This window comes from Enoplosus armatus, chromosome 9 (assembly GCF_043641665.1).
Source record: "Enoplosus armatus isolate fEnoArm2 chromosome 9, fEnoArm2.hap1, whole genome shotgun sequence".
NCBI classification, from domain to species: Eukaryota; Metazoa; Chordata; class Actinopteri; order Centrarchiformes; family Enoplosidae; genus Enoplosus; species Enoplosus armatus.
The window spans coordinates 8,408,936-8,423,646 of NC_092188.1; the positions used below are offsets into that span (position 1 = coordinate 8,408,936).

Below are 14,711 nucleotides of genomic sequence, written 5' to 3' on the forward strand. Positions count from 1 at the left end.
AAGCATCAATGATTCAGTAAACAAATGGATAAATAAATCCAATAGAAATAAAAGAGACTTACGCTTTTCAAGAAATGAAGACAATCTTGGATGAAAAGAAAATGACAATTCCAGTATGAGAGTAAAATTATTACAGAGCTGCATTATTTAACTTTCCGCCAGAAGTCTTGATTGCTCCACTCCTTTACATTCTGCTGAGCAACATGCTGGGTTTCCCCATCTTTCGAAGAAGCCATATTTGGCCCAACAGTCAGTGTGTCAGCATCATTGCTCTAGTACTTCTGGCATACATTCACACAATGTGTGTAAAATATGAATATAAATATGTTTATGCATTGTTTATAATGCTTAATTGGTTGCTGAAGAAATGACTGATCATAAAACAGAAGCCATTTTGTCATTTTCTTTGTGCAGCGTGAAGAAGACTCAAAATTTGTGTGAACTTTATCCATTTTTTGTTCCTGGTTTGAGAGTTTTCATATCAGTATGGAGATTACAGTCTGAAAATCTCCAAAAGTCTCTGCTATGAAATAATCCTCAAGAAGACATTGCATTGTCTTTTTACTTTACTAGGATATCTTAATTAGGTGGAAAACAGTTTTATCTTAGATTTGTAAATCTTAAAAAGTTAAAGAGTTATAGTATACCCCATTCATTACAGAGAAACTGTTAATGGTCTCTAAAGCAGTCATGTTTTGACATTTTGATTATGTCAAAAACATTTTGTAGAAGTCAAAAAGGCAGTCAACATGCTTCAGTCATGTCTAGATCCATTAGCTGTACAAGGCAAATACTCAAGGTGAGGCAAATAATTCCCTTTTCTTACATCTTTCTGTGTTTTTCTCTCCCGCTTGCTCTGCAGGGCCACTGGAGAGGTGAACAACGACATTGTGGTGGAGATGAAGACAGACAAGGCCAACGAGGAGGCCGGTCTCCTCAACAAGAGACCGTCCACAGAACAGGTGAGGCAGTCTTTGTCTTTGTCTTACAGTGCACCAGTTTCCTATTTGATAAACTCAATAGTTAAGGATTACTGGCTTCTTCATTCATGACTGTGAGTCATGATGCTAAAGACTAATGGTATGCAGGGACAAGTCAAGGACACTTCAGCAAGTAAGTACAGTGCAGTGGATGAAAACAAAGCCATTCCTGATCTGAATGGGCTTCTCACATTAAAATAGTTTCCATTTAGTCACTTTTTTCATTTAGTCACTGTTTGTGGTCGGGCCTGTGAGATGCAGACTCTTATCACAGAGGACCAAAAGAAACTGGGGATTTTCCAAAGAGTATAGTCATGTTTTGATTTGTATCCAGCCCGAGAATCAGTTCAACTTGGCCTGTAAATGTAGCCAAACAAAGTAAATTATTGTTCAGACCTGTAGACGCAAGCAATAGTAACTTAAAGTAGTATGATAGTCAGCAGTCATCTTTGGCTTTATCGCAACACCACGAGGCTGAGAGTGGTCATGTAGACATAAACTTGCCTACAAAGATCCTTCATAGCAAGTGCGATCAGTTTGACATAAACACAAGCTTTACAGTCAACAGAAATATCTTCAGACACACCAGTCATGTTGACTGAGAGTCTAAAGTCAGTTTTAGTTCAAAGAAAGCAGGTTTGAGAAAGCTGTCCCTGCAGCTCAAATGATGGATTGTGACAGCTGTACAGAGTCATCTGAAAATGTCATCACAAATGTGAAACATTTCATCATGAATATCACGGTAGTGGCACATTTGACGTGAACGTAAAAGCCAGTTTAAGCGAGTCTTGTTTTATGTGATTTTTGAAACTACTGACAGCAAACTGTGTGACATTTCAGAATTGCAGGGAGATTGCAGACACATTTTGCTTTGCTTTTGAAATGGATATAACGAGAAGATGTAAAAATCGGTCTCTCCATATGCAATCAAGCGATGTTTCTTTCCAGAGATGTCACAAAAAGAAAATATCACCCTATAAGCTGTCTTCTGAAAGGCTGCAGCCACAGACAGATTTAATTTTATTCTCAAATTAACTTGTACATTTTACAACAGATTTATTTAGGAGAATGCTTATAGGATAATAGGATAATAACTTACAATTCATACAGCTTATAATGCCAACACATAGCAGTGATATAGTGTTGTGAAATATAGTATTCTGTTATCAAATGCTCTATATTTTCTACATCTGCCCTTGTTCCATGTTAGCTCTCTAATTAAGGCATACATTGAGCCAAAAATACTTGTTGCTAATTTAGATTTCACATACTGACCAAACAAATTGCACTGCATGTGTTAAAGGAGGAAGGCACATTGTATACATTGTATACAAGCAGCAGCCAAGATACCATGACCTCTTCATACAGTCTGGTTATATTTATGTAGTTCTTTGTGTGTTTTTCTCTATTTCTCTCTGACAGTGATGAAACAAGACAATGAAAGTAACCGACAGAGGGATGAAGGGAAGGAGGAGAGCAGTTATGAAGACAACAGGGCTCATTTTTATTCACTACACTAGACTGAGGGGGACAGTAAGAGGTGGCACATTGAAATTGGTTTGGGAGGTGCCCAAAACAAAGATTAAACTCCATCCATCTACACTACCACATGTTTAAAACCACACATGTGCAAAATCTATAATGTGACAGCACTGGATGACATTATTATCATGGCTTCTTTTTATTCGTATTCCTTATTCACCAATCACGCCTTTGGTTGACTCCTCTGCGGAAACAGAACTGTACAGTGAGGCGTGGCTGACACAATCCAAACACAGTGGCAGAATCTTTCTTATCTACCCCAAATGAAACACAAAATGCCATTAAGCCGCTGTGTTTTTTCTGGAGCGTGTCGGCGTGCAAGTGTAACACTGAGCGTCTGGTCTGTCTTGGAGTCTGCACTTAAATTCTGTGCTCTCTGCTGGGTTTATTGGGGGAAAATAATCACAAACTGCCATTCTGTTTTATTCACCTCAATAACGAGTGATGATTTATGCTCACAACATTTAATCCCTAAGCACACTGTTTGGCACACATTGCTGTAACATTTCCGCTCAAATAAGCTCTGTGTTTGCTTTAGTGCTGTTTGTTTAATTGCATTTTTGCCACCTGTGAATGTGTTTTTTTCCCCAATTTCCCAAATTAACTTTCCATAGAAACAGCCCAGGCATTTAATAATGCCAATCCTTTCTCTAAAATTGCTTGTCTTTTTTAAATCCAGCTAAAAAGCCACCAAACAAGCAAGCTATTAGGTTGTACAAATTCCTTGCCATTTCCAGCATATGTGTATATTATGTTAGTAATCAGTTGTTCACTTGTTTTACTTTGCTTTCCTGTTTTCTCTGTAAAATTTAAATACTGATTACACTGTCTTATCAAGCAGGAGGTGTACTGTGCGTGATGTCGAGCTTGAAGTGTCTGTGGTTGCTAAGCTGCTGGCCCGGGACCGTAATTGCTACCATTTCTTACCGAGTGTTTCACAGCCTCTCAGTCCTCTACTCTGGGATGAAACCATTCTCACCAGCACAGCACGCAGCGGTTCCGCTCAGAAAGCCCAATTATCATCAGCTTTCACTGTAAAATTGGTGGAATTTAGGTGAAATGGTCTGCGGCCTGCTGTGTTGTCGTTTTTCACATGAAAACAAAATGGGGCTTTCAGGGGACTGCGGCGCAGTAGTCACACATTCACCTGTTAAGAGAAATCACTGCCACAGGTTCACTCTAGTTTGATAAAAGCAGGGAAGGGAAGGGAAGGTGTGGGAGGGATCGGGGGTTGTTGCTGGAGTATGTGGTGTACCTTTTTAGTTTTTACCAAATGAAAGAGTTTTGAGTGTCACAGCAGGAATGGTTCTGTGTTTAGATACGCAAGACTGGCATTTCTGTTTCTCCCCTACACTGTCGGCAGGCCAGAGAGGTTTGATAGCGGGTTGACGTGCCCTTTTACTTTGTTGTACACTGGAACCAATGGCCTTACTTCTGTTTTTTTTTCTTTTTTTTTTTTTTTTAGAAAAGGTCACCTCAAACCACTATCTTCGGCTCATTTTATTTTGTAATGTCTGTCTACTGATCTTGCCATATTGACTGTTAGCAAACCTGTAATGGCAGGTGAAGATAGATGAGTGAACTTGGAGCATCGTTTGTTGATTTTTAATGTTTTATATAAAAATATTGTGGTATAAAAGTTGTTTTTTAGAGAGGGGATTCTTAATTTTGGAACTACTGAGTTTTCATTTTCCCATGCTTTTCCACTCGCTCTGAGAGAAGAGAGAACTGTTTTTGTTTTTAATTTCGGATTCTTTTTTATGAGATATTCTCAGTGCTTTACTTCTCTCTCTCTGTACTGTATACTGTATATTTTGTGGTACGCTGTTGTGACCTCTGTGGTGTGTTGATGTATCTTTTTATTTTGTTCCAGCTGTGTAGAATTTATAATGAAAAAAAAGTCAAGAAAACCAATCCCAACCCTATATTCTCTGTGCTTTTATTTCCATCTCTGCAACAGGCCATTGGGATTTCTTCAGCAAGATCACTGTCATTTTGTATCATTATCACAAATGGGTCTAAATTAGTTTTGAAATTCACTGTGTTTTTTTTCGGTACACAAAGCAACAAGAAAGTGTGTTTGACCATATGATGAGGCAACTGAAAGCCTTGAACATCATGTCTAAAAACTTCACACTCCAGACCAAAAGCGAAGGCCTATCAGAAATCAAATTGCTTTTGATGTGATTCATCCGTGTGTGTTTTTTCTTAGACTTCCTAGAAGATGACATCTAAATTGATTCCTAGCTTGCACAGAAGTTTAATCTCTTTGATATAACCAGCATTATGTAAATTTCCCCTCACATTGATTGATCCCATGATTTGTTGTGACAGAACAGAAAAATCGAGGAAGCTCATGTTTTGCATCGATAACTGCTTAAGGGACGGGCTCGCTGCCAACTTCATGATGCAGCATTCTCTCAATTCGCTTTCATTTTTAGAAATGAGTTGAAATGAAGCCATCAATCATCAGCAAATTGATGTGCGGCTTTGTGCACAGATCAGGAACAGTTAGTAGGATGACTCTTATCGATAGCAGCTATAATCACAATTGGCTATTTGAAAATTCATGTATCAAAACGTTAATCAAGAGACTGGATGAAAGAATTCCTCTAAAAATGTAAACTAGGCTGTTTTATTCTCCACATTGAAAATTCCCCCACCCCCCTCTAACATTAAGCTTACATAACTGTGCCCTAGCCTTGTACCGCTTGGCAATTTAGCCCAACACCATGCATATACGCAGGCTTTCTGGTTGAGGGCCTATCAGCGCCGTTGTCCTGACACACACCCCCCTGCTCTGCTGGCTCTCCATTAGGAAATTAGAAGTCTCCCATCATTGTGACCTGGAGAAATCGATCTGTGCTCCGAATACAAAGCAGCGAAGGCAAGTAGTAAGGGCGTATGGGCGGATAGAAGGAATTTATGGAAAACGTAAATAACAGTGTCAGGATACATGTCAGCATCTTCAGGGGTTTCAGACTATAAAACCTTCAGACACTTGCTGTTTCTATGGAAGCCCTTTCCTATGGAGGAAACTTTCAGCCAATGTGATTAAAAAAAAAGATCCTGCAACTCTTTATAATGAGAAACATTTCTCAAAATAATGACATAGTGTCTCAAAAGAATAACTTACTATCTCAAAATAATGACTTAGTATCGCAAAACAATGGTGTTGCAAAATTATGAGAAACTTTTTCCAAATAATGACTTAATATCTCAAAATAATGACTTAGTGTTTCAAGTCATTATTTTGAGAAAGTTTCTCATTATAATGACTTTCAGGATCTTTTTTTTCATCACATTGGTGGAAATGGGCTTCCTAATCCTAGTAAGAAAAGCACCAATGTCAAAGTATCAAATGTTGGGACATTTTTTATTAAAAGTACCTTATTTAAAGAGAGACTAAATATTTGACCAATTTTGCCTGAACAGCAGCCACTGTGGCTACAAGGTGGACCTTAATTTTCTGGAGTTAGATCACCTGACGACCTGCCACAAGCAGAAACAACAAGGTATGGTGTGTTTACTATCAAAATGTTTCTGTGACCAGTTTCAACTGCTAGCTTGGTCCCAGTTATTTCTCAATAAAGTCCAGTGGATAATCTTAGCAAGCTACCTAAGAGCACATAAAAAGATCTGACATCTTTTGAGTAACCGGGAGTTGCATTTCTTCTCTTTTGGTTGACGCTCGCTGCGTTACTGCCCAACACTGTCTGTGACATGCTAAAATGTAGTGTAACTGTGGAACAGTACAATTAAAGAAGATGCACTGAGTCAGTAAACACATTACATGACACATTAATGTTATATATACATCTAAAGTTTTCTAACATTAGCACCCGTTAGCTACTAGTCATGTCAGGCCAAGTAAGGCTGTAGCAGAAAAACCTCCCTCATAGAGTGGGCAGAACTGAGAAAGGGTGTCTTTATGAATTCAGCAGCTTTTCATTTGAAATCGGAAGATCGTGTTATTTCCTCTTTTCAAAGTCTCACTTCAAGGGTATGCTCTCTGTGATGTTGGTAATACTGATGAGAAAATGCATGAAATGTAATCATATGTACAGTAAAACCAGGCTGTGTGGATCAGGAGCATGTCGGGTAAGTGTGTGTTTGCGTATCTTGCTATTTTTGTATGTGTGTGATCCTCTCAGCTTTTGTTTTACAAAGAATGAGAGGATCAGAGCTTTTCAGTCCTGCTAACAATGAGCGGGATTACTGTCATTCCTCCCAGTGCCCTTCCCTTCCTTCCTCCTCCTTCCCTCTACCCCCTGTGAGTTTTCCACTGGGTTTAGTTACAGTAGCTTTAAACTGATTTTGCCATTTAGTGTCAGCCTATTGAGGGATGACAGCCACTGTCGGTCCCCTCTGCCTGCTCGACCCGGATCTGATGGCTACTCCGTAGCACTTGGCTTGGATTCAACTCACACACACACACACACACACATGCGCAGAAATGGACACACTACTCTTTTCTTTATGCAGCGCTGTTGAGATGGATCCAGGTTGAACAAGGCTCTGGTGACAGCCTCACTGACAATATGTGCTCCATCATTCTACATAATCAGCACACACATGCAGTTTACACACACGACCCCAAGAGCAATGAGGCTAGAAGATCAGCATGAATGCAGAGACTAATAGAGGACTGGTTCTGTCGAGGGAGGAAGGGATGGAAGAAGATAATTGATAAAGACACTTGAAAAGGCAGAGAAGAAAAAACGAAAAAGCTAGTTGGAGTGAACTGAAAGTGGATTTCAAGGCAGGATGGAGAGGGGAGCAAATTGAAGGAGGAGATATATGTAGTAGGAGGGGTTACTGTGAGGATGAGAGGAAATGAAAGCAGTGATTGGTGATGAAGGACGAAACAGAAGATGCCTTGTTAAGGTGTCATAAATCTGCATTGGCTCTGGGCTTTAAACAAATATGGGCTCTAAAGAAATAAAACGGGTGATAAAGGGAGGGAGGAAGAAAAGGAGGGAGGTAAAGAGTGACGGTGTATAGCAGAGAGGACAGAGATAAAGAATGAAGGCCGTTTGTGTGATAAATGTGTTTATCCCCCTCAGTCCTAAGGTTTAATATCCTGTGTGGCCTGAATGTGTTTACTGTTTGGGTACGATTATGAGAGACAGAACAGAGAGATGATACCTGTGTACTCAGTAAGTGTGTGTGTGTTACACCTACCTGTGTGAGCCTGCATTTATTTGCTGTATTTCTGATATCCATCTCGCAGCATGGAAGATTTGTTTCATTGATTGTATCTGTGAGTGTGCTATTAAGCCAAGAGGCGGCCGATCCCCCATCGCCCGAGCTTCAGCGAGTGTGTGAGCGAGTGTCACTCAGGTGAGCCAGACTGCCTGTGGGATGTTTGGTTATTAAGGCACAGCTTGGTGTGCTTTAATTTTAATTGGTTTGGCTGCTTTGTGTTGTGTCTAAGGGAATGAGAGGCAAATACAACAGAGGGAGATCGAATTTCCAGCAGGGTTTATGAGCTAAAGAGTGTAAAAAAAATAAAATAAGTATGTAGCATTGATGTGTAGAAGCAAAAATGTGATGGGAGATTGAGAGCTGTGTTTATGTGCTTCACTCCCTCTGGGTTCATCTAAGTGCATGGAGTGATGTGGTGTGTGAGCCAATTCACAAGGGTCAAAGGTCAGTTAAATTTTCCACGACAGGCTAAGGTCAACTCCAAGACTCCATTAGACCATTAAAAACACAACTTCGGGACTATTTTTAACCAGAAACATTCAAACACGTAGTCCAAAATGCTGGAAAGGTTCTGGGGAACTATACTGATCTAAAACACCAGGGATAACCAGGTTTTTGCTAAATATTGTCCACCAACTGCTGCCGCCAGCGTTCAAAAATCACGCAGGAGGAAACCCATCATGGAAGTGGAAAAGATTTCAGTCTCCAGACACAATAGCACAAATATACCAAAATAAAATGCAACTTAGCTGGAAAAAAACACTCTCACTCCGCATTTTATGATGGGTTTCTGAGACTACTTCAGTAGAAGAAGGTAGGGTAAATAAAGGGAAGCTAATAGTTACAACATCATCATAAATGACACTTGGATACCTACAAACATTAGCAGTTAGTTGGATATGAATTAAAAACCACTATAAAAAGTGACACCTTCTTTTAAGAGTTAAAAGTAATAAAATTTGCATTTGCTAACTAAATTAATAATTAATAACCAGGCTTAAAGTCAGGGAGTAAACATCCTTAGTTATAATCTAATAGTAGCTCAATGCTCACAAACTCAGCATCTTTTCAAGCCAGGGAGAAGCTCACAGAGAAATCTCCTATGTGAAATATCCAATATTGTTATTGAAAACAGGTTTCCAAGGCCTTTAAATTAAAACTGATTATGCTGTTTTTAATGGTACAGAAAGTCACAGAAGCTAACTTTTATTTGTTATAGAGATATTGAATAATGAACTTCCTACTTGTGAAATATTTGGTGAAATCAGACTGAAATTTTTACCACAGACTATTCCACCAGCTGGATGCTGCCACATGTAGTTTCATGACCTTCAAGAACAAGTTACATACAAGTTACATGAATACAAAAATATACTGTATTTTCGGTCATTGTGTCATAAGAATAATCCAGGTACAATGCACAGCAGAGTATCCAGCCATTTAAAGCAGTCTGGAAGTCCACTTTATGTCCTAAGTCATCACATGGGTTTATTGATGAGAAATAATCAATGTGTTTTAATTTAGCTGGACCTTCCCCAAAAGTGGGGTGGGTGTTAAAAGGTTTAAGACTCATGGGACCAGACATACTTGTCAAAGAACATAATGAGAATGAGTCCATCAATCAGATTAACTTTACTTTAAAATCGTCTGATAAACTGCGACAAGGACTCCTTCATCGGCATACTGGATTACGATAGAACACTGTATCTTATAGATGCATTTGTGTTCGCACGCAGTCACACACCATGAATGCTGAGATTTGCTGCCAATGGCAAAAACATCCCCTGTGGCCCAGTAGAGAGAGATCAGCGAAGAAAGTCAGCGTTAGAAGAGGAGGAAGGAGGGAGAAGGGCCTGGAGGAGCTGAAGAGCAGCTGTTGAGTGCTGCTCCTTGGAGAACTTCTGTACATGCAACAGGCTCCTCCCATTGGCTAACATTACAGCACAGCAGCTGCCTGGAGGATAGAACACTCACACACACACACTTACACACTTGTGTTGTTGGTGATGATTTACGCTCAGAAACGCAGTATCCCCACATCGACGCACATAGAAACTAAAGTTACGCACACACACATTACTCCTATCATGAATGTGTGCTTGTGTGAGCGCGTGTTAAAACCAAGGCTCTGAAAATGGCAGACATACCTAGAAGCATGTTGAGCTATGTAGCCTAATGAAAGAGTAGCACATTCTTTGCACTTGACCCTGTTGCCCAACGCTCACTGTAGAAAATGCACCTTAAAACACACACACGTACACACACCTGCCTGAGGCCAAGAAAAACAGTGGTTGCATTTACATCATCCAACAGTATTCTAGCCTATATTGCTCCTTCACTCTCCTCCATCACACATGCATATTGCCGCACGCACTGTGAAAAGTGTTCGTTACCCCTGTGTGTTGTAGCAGTAATAGCAGTGACAGTAAGAGCGACTTAGGGCATCCCAAGAGTACACCTGGTAATTACCATCATATGCTCCACTGACTTACTAATGGAGCTTTGCCATTATATCCCATCCTGTCCTACTTTTTTTTTCTTCCCTCATGCATTCACCCTCGTCTGTCCTGCTGTCGGGAGTAAACAGGATCTCATGTGCGTGTGTCGCTTGTATTGTTAAACGAGGGCGAGAGTGTTTAGAACAACCTGAATAGACTTTTTTCCCCTCATTTATATCCTTTTTATCATTTTCACTATCCCTTTTTTCGCCTCAACTACTATTTCATACCACTTGTTCACTCGTGTGACCTTCCCTACTCCCTTTACCTTAATGGAAAAAAACAAACAAACTACCAACTATCTAACGATGAGAGAGCCCTGCTTATTACAGAGCCAGAGGGGTCGTATCAAGCTGCTCTGTGCTGTAATAGAAAACACGACACAGCGTTTAGTCACTGACAGCTGCTGTGCCAGTGTGTCTACCTGCGTCAATGTTTTCCTTCCTCCTGCATCGCCTCTTTGTGTGTGTAAGTAAGGAGCCCTGGTATTTCTCTCAGCTGCATCCTTATCAGCTTATCTGACCTGTCCACTTTATTTGATGCTGGATCAGAGGACATAGCTCTGCATAACCTCACACACACACACACACACACACACACACACACATCTTATGTGTGTAAGAGAGAGTGTTTTTGTATGAGATGTTTTGCAGAGGCTCAACTACTGTTAGTGTAAATTATTTACTTCCAAAACCCCCAGACTCTCCTCTCTCTTCCTTGCACCGCCTGGCCGTGTCTGTCTCTTACCACACTGCCATGCCCATACACACACACACACTATATAAATGTACAGTATATATATTTCCTTCCTATACTCATTTACAGCAACTTTGACCTTTGTACAACTGTATGAAACTTAAATACTTTCAGAGCATCGCAAGAAAGATTTCTGGTCCTCTGGTCACTGTATGAAAAGCAGGGCGTGCTTCTTTTCTGAGCCGCATGCTGCAGGCTAAGGGGCAGCATGGGTGGGCTAACATTCCTTAATAATTGTATGTGTTCTCCATCCGTCTCTTCCCTCAGTTGGTGTGTGTGTGTGTGTGTGTGTGTGTGTGTGTGTGTGTGTGTGTGTGTGTGTGTGTGTGTGTTATGTCAGCGTTTGGAATAGTTTGGAAAATTGCCACCAAGACATGCGTTTGTGTTATCGACCTTTGCCACACGGGGTCAGAGCCGGGGTTAGGTTTTGTGTTTCAAAGGTTAGCTGTTACGCTACAGTAAGAACGAGGTCGGGGGTCATATCAAGAGACATTTGTCCAACTGTGATTCTGCTTGAAAGTGCTCTCTGTGTAAAAATATATATTTGAAAATAATAATCTGTGACACTGCCCTTATAAGTCAGTGTTAGTTTTGCTACATTTGCTCTATCGGCAGAAGACGTAGCGCAATATTGATGCAATCTATGCCCAGCTCATAAAAGATTTTACATTTGCTGTTTTAGCCCTCAGGGGAACAGGTCTTTCCAAGTAGAAATCATTTGCTGCACAGGAAATGGAAACAGTTTGTTTAAAACACAAGAAGAAGCAGAAGTCGGCTGTTAGCAGTGACGGCCATCATGGCTGCACAGGCAAAGCTGCTTCTACAAAAAATGCACAGAAAAAAACATCTTACCTCAGTATAAATGTGCTACTGGATACGTTTAAGACACAAATGATCAACATATAAAGTTGTGGCTGCCATTCTGCCTTAGATGATGATGATGTCAGACAGGAAAATGTTTAGATGCGTTTAATTCCCAATGATCCACTAGAGTAAAGATTTCACTCGTGCTCTCTTTCCTTTTTTACTCAAGGTAACATTGTAATAAGCAATTTTCTGACAACAAGAAGCAGCTGAATCTACATCATCCTGTTCAGGATGTCCACATTAGTTAATTAAACATCTTTTGTGTTTGATTTTTCTATAATAAGGAACAGGATTGAATATCTTTATAGTTCAGAGCATCTCAATCCAAAATCAGATCCTTCCCCAGTTTAAACAGGTAAAACCTGCTCTGCTCTACTGCTCCTGCAAAACTTCTATAATTTTATGATATTGTAAACAAACCCCCAGACACCCTTCCCTATTACTTGCAAGTCGTGTCTGTTCTCCAAATTTAATTACAAGTCTCAGGAATAAGAACTTAATTCTGACCTTAAAACCCCCAAAAAGTCTCATACTTTCAAAGGTGGATATGCTGTTGGCTGTTTGTAGAAATCGATTGCTCAGTGTACAGAGAGAATCTTGCCAAACGATTTATTATTTATGTTTCTCAGGCGTGAAGCAGGGCAACTCAGCTACGACAGGACCGCTGAGATGAAATAAACTATGATCAGCCAGCCGTTCACCCAACATGCCTTTTGTAAGTAACACTGTCTGTGGCATTTTCAGTATTCTGTGGGTGACATTTTTCTGCAGGCGGGAGTTTCCAGGTCTGCAGTGATATGTGAGTCACCTTCTCTCCCCTGTGTGACAGACCTATCAGTGAGTCCCGGCTAAGCTCAGGGGGGGTTTGTCAGGCTTACCTGGTGTTAGCGATGGGACATCTCTCTCTGCATGGGGTTGTGTATGTGTGTTACAGATATAATGTCTGTGCGTGTAATGAGAAAACATACAGTGCCTGTTCACCACAGTGAGCAGCTGGTAACCGCATTACACACTGTGTATCTATTTGTGTAGGATCATTGGGCATCATTCTTCTGTCTCCATCAAGTAAAGTGTGCCCTCAGGTGAAGCTTTCTTACTGCATTCCTCACACACGGACACACACATTTTCTCAAACACTTTACGACATGCTTACACGCAGGAAACAACGTGTTCTGGTATGTAGCAGGAGTGTTAACCAATCCATAGGGATTGCAGGCCTTACAGAGAAAGAAAGATACATTGGAAAAATGACAGAGTAAGAGGGAGGGTTGAAGCGGTGTGTATCCATGGCAACGGCGCCGGTCCATGGTGTTTTTAGAGAAGTGTGTGATGATTGCAAGGGAAGGCAAATGGATTCCCTGTGGGGTTTACCTCTTTGTAGCTGTGGCCCCTTTTTGAGAAAACCATTACTGAAATGCACATGTGTGTGTGAGTGGGAGGCATTTTGAGTGTGTGTGTGTGTGTGTGTGTGTGTGTGTGTGTGTGTGTGTGTGTGTGTGTGTGTGTTCTCTCTATCCCCTCTCTGTAAAGGAGTTTGTGTAGCACAAAAGCACATTCACTTCTACAGCTTCATTCCCACTTGGATTGCTAAAATCAAGGTGTAGACTGAAAAAATAAATTCTGCTTGAAGGTATAAAATATATATATATTTATTTATTTATTTTTTCCAACGTGGTGGTGCAAAAGTGCAACCTGATCCCATACTGATAAATTTTGGCATGTTGGAGACACTGAAAACTGCATGTGCCTTAAAGACAGTTTATTGCATGCCTTCCGCTTTATTTAAAGTAACTTTACCTCAGCATTGGCACATCTTCAGTACAGAATTGGTTAAATGATTTGTCAGGTATCATCCATCTTGGAAGAATCAGGTTGTCCCTGCAGGATACATTTGATTATTTTAGGAAAATGTCTTTTCTATCAGTCAAATCTTAGCAACATAGTGGCCCCATGGACAGGGTTGTTTGATTTTTGATGATGTTTGTCTTTGTTGTGAGCTTGTGTACTCATACCTAGAAAACATAATTATCATTCATTATTTTAATTCAAACGTGTACAATCTCACCCAACACAATAAATATTATTGATCATTTTTATGTTCAGACTGTGTCAGAGAAGGGTCGATGCTGATGTAGCTCTAGGGTCATTTTTTATGTATTGAGAGAGAAGCTAGGGTGTTTGGCGTACAATGTCCCCATTATTGTGTCCACCCCATATATGCACGCACTCATGGCACTGCAGCGCACTTTGTGACTGCATTTACTAAACAGCTTGCATCCACCAAAGTGCACATGCTCATTTAAATTCACAGCAATTTCCAATATGAATGCATAATGCCTCCCCCACCTCTATCTCTTCACTCAAACACACACACACACACACACACACACACACACACACACACACACACACACAGTCTCAGAGCTGTATGTGTGTGTCAGGGTTGGATTGTGCAGCAGGTGTGAGCAAACTCACTGCTCCACTGTAGTGCTAACTCTGATGGAGGGAGTGGGAGAAAAGTGGAGTTAAACTGAGTGAGGCTGGAGGCTGACAGCCACAATATTCATTACCCCATCAGCTTCCATATTATCACCATCCACACACACTCTCTCATAAACACATGTATCAACAAAACACGATTTTAATCACTTATTCACTCACTCACTGCCTCTAAGAGACACCTCCCACACCTTACCACATATGCAGGCACAAATACACACATGTACACACCCAGAGGAAGATATTGCTGCTCACAATAGTCGCTTCTTTGTCTCATCAGAAATAAATAATCTTCTTTTTTGGAGATTACTGGATTCTGACCTGTTTCTCCTAATTAAGAGAAATAAGGAGCAAAAGAATA

General features: G+C 40.4%; 1 protein-coding gene across 1 annotated transcript in view; it reads left to right on the top strand.

Annotated features, from left to right (window-relative positions):
• The window catches only part of bcam (basal cell adhesion molecule (Lutheran blood group)), a 47,175-nt gene extending 43,461 nt beyond the window's left edge, over positions 1–3,714 (top strand). Inside the window, exons 16-17 of the mRNA XM_070911931.1 lie at positions 863–962; positions 2,403–3,714. Of these exons, the coding sequence (XP_070768032.1) occupies positions 863–962; positions 2,403–2,405 (103 nt within the window). The 3' untranslated portion in view covers positions 2,406–3,714. The remainder of the gene's footprint in view (positions 1–862; positions 963–2,402) is intronic.
• Positions 3,715–14,711: the final 10,997 nt, after the last annotated feature.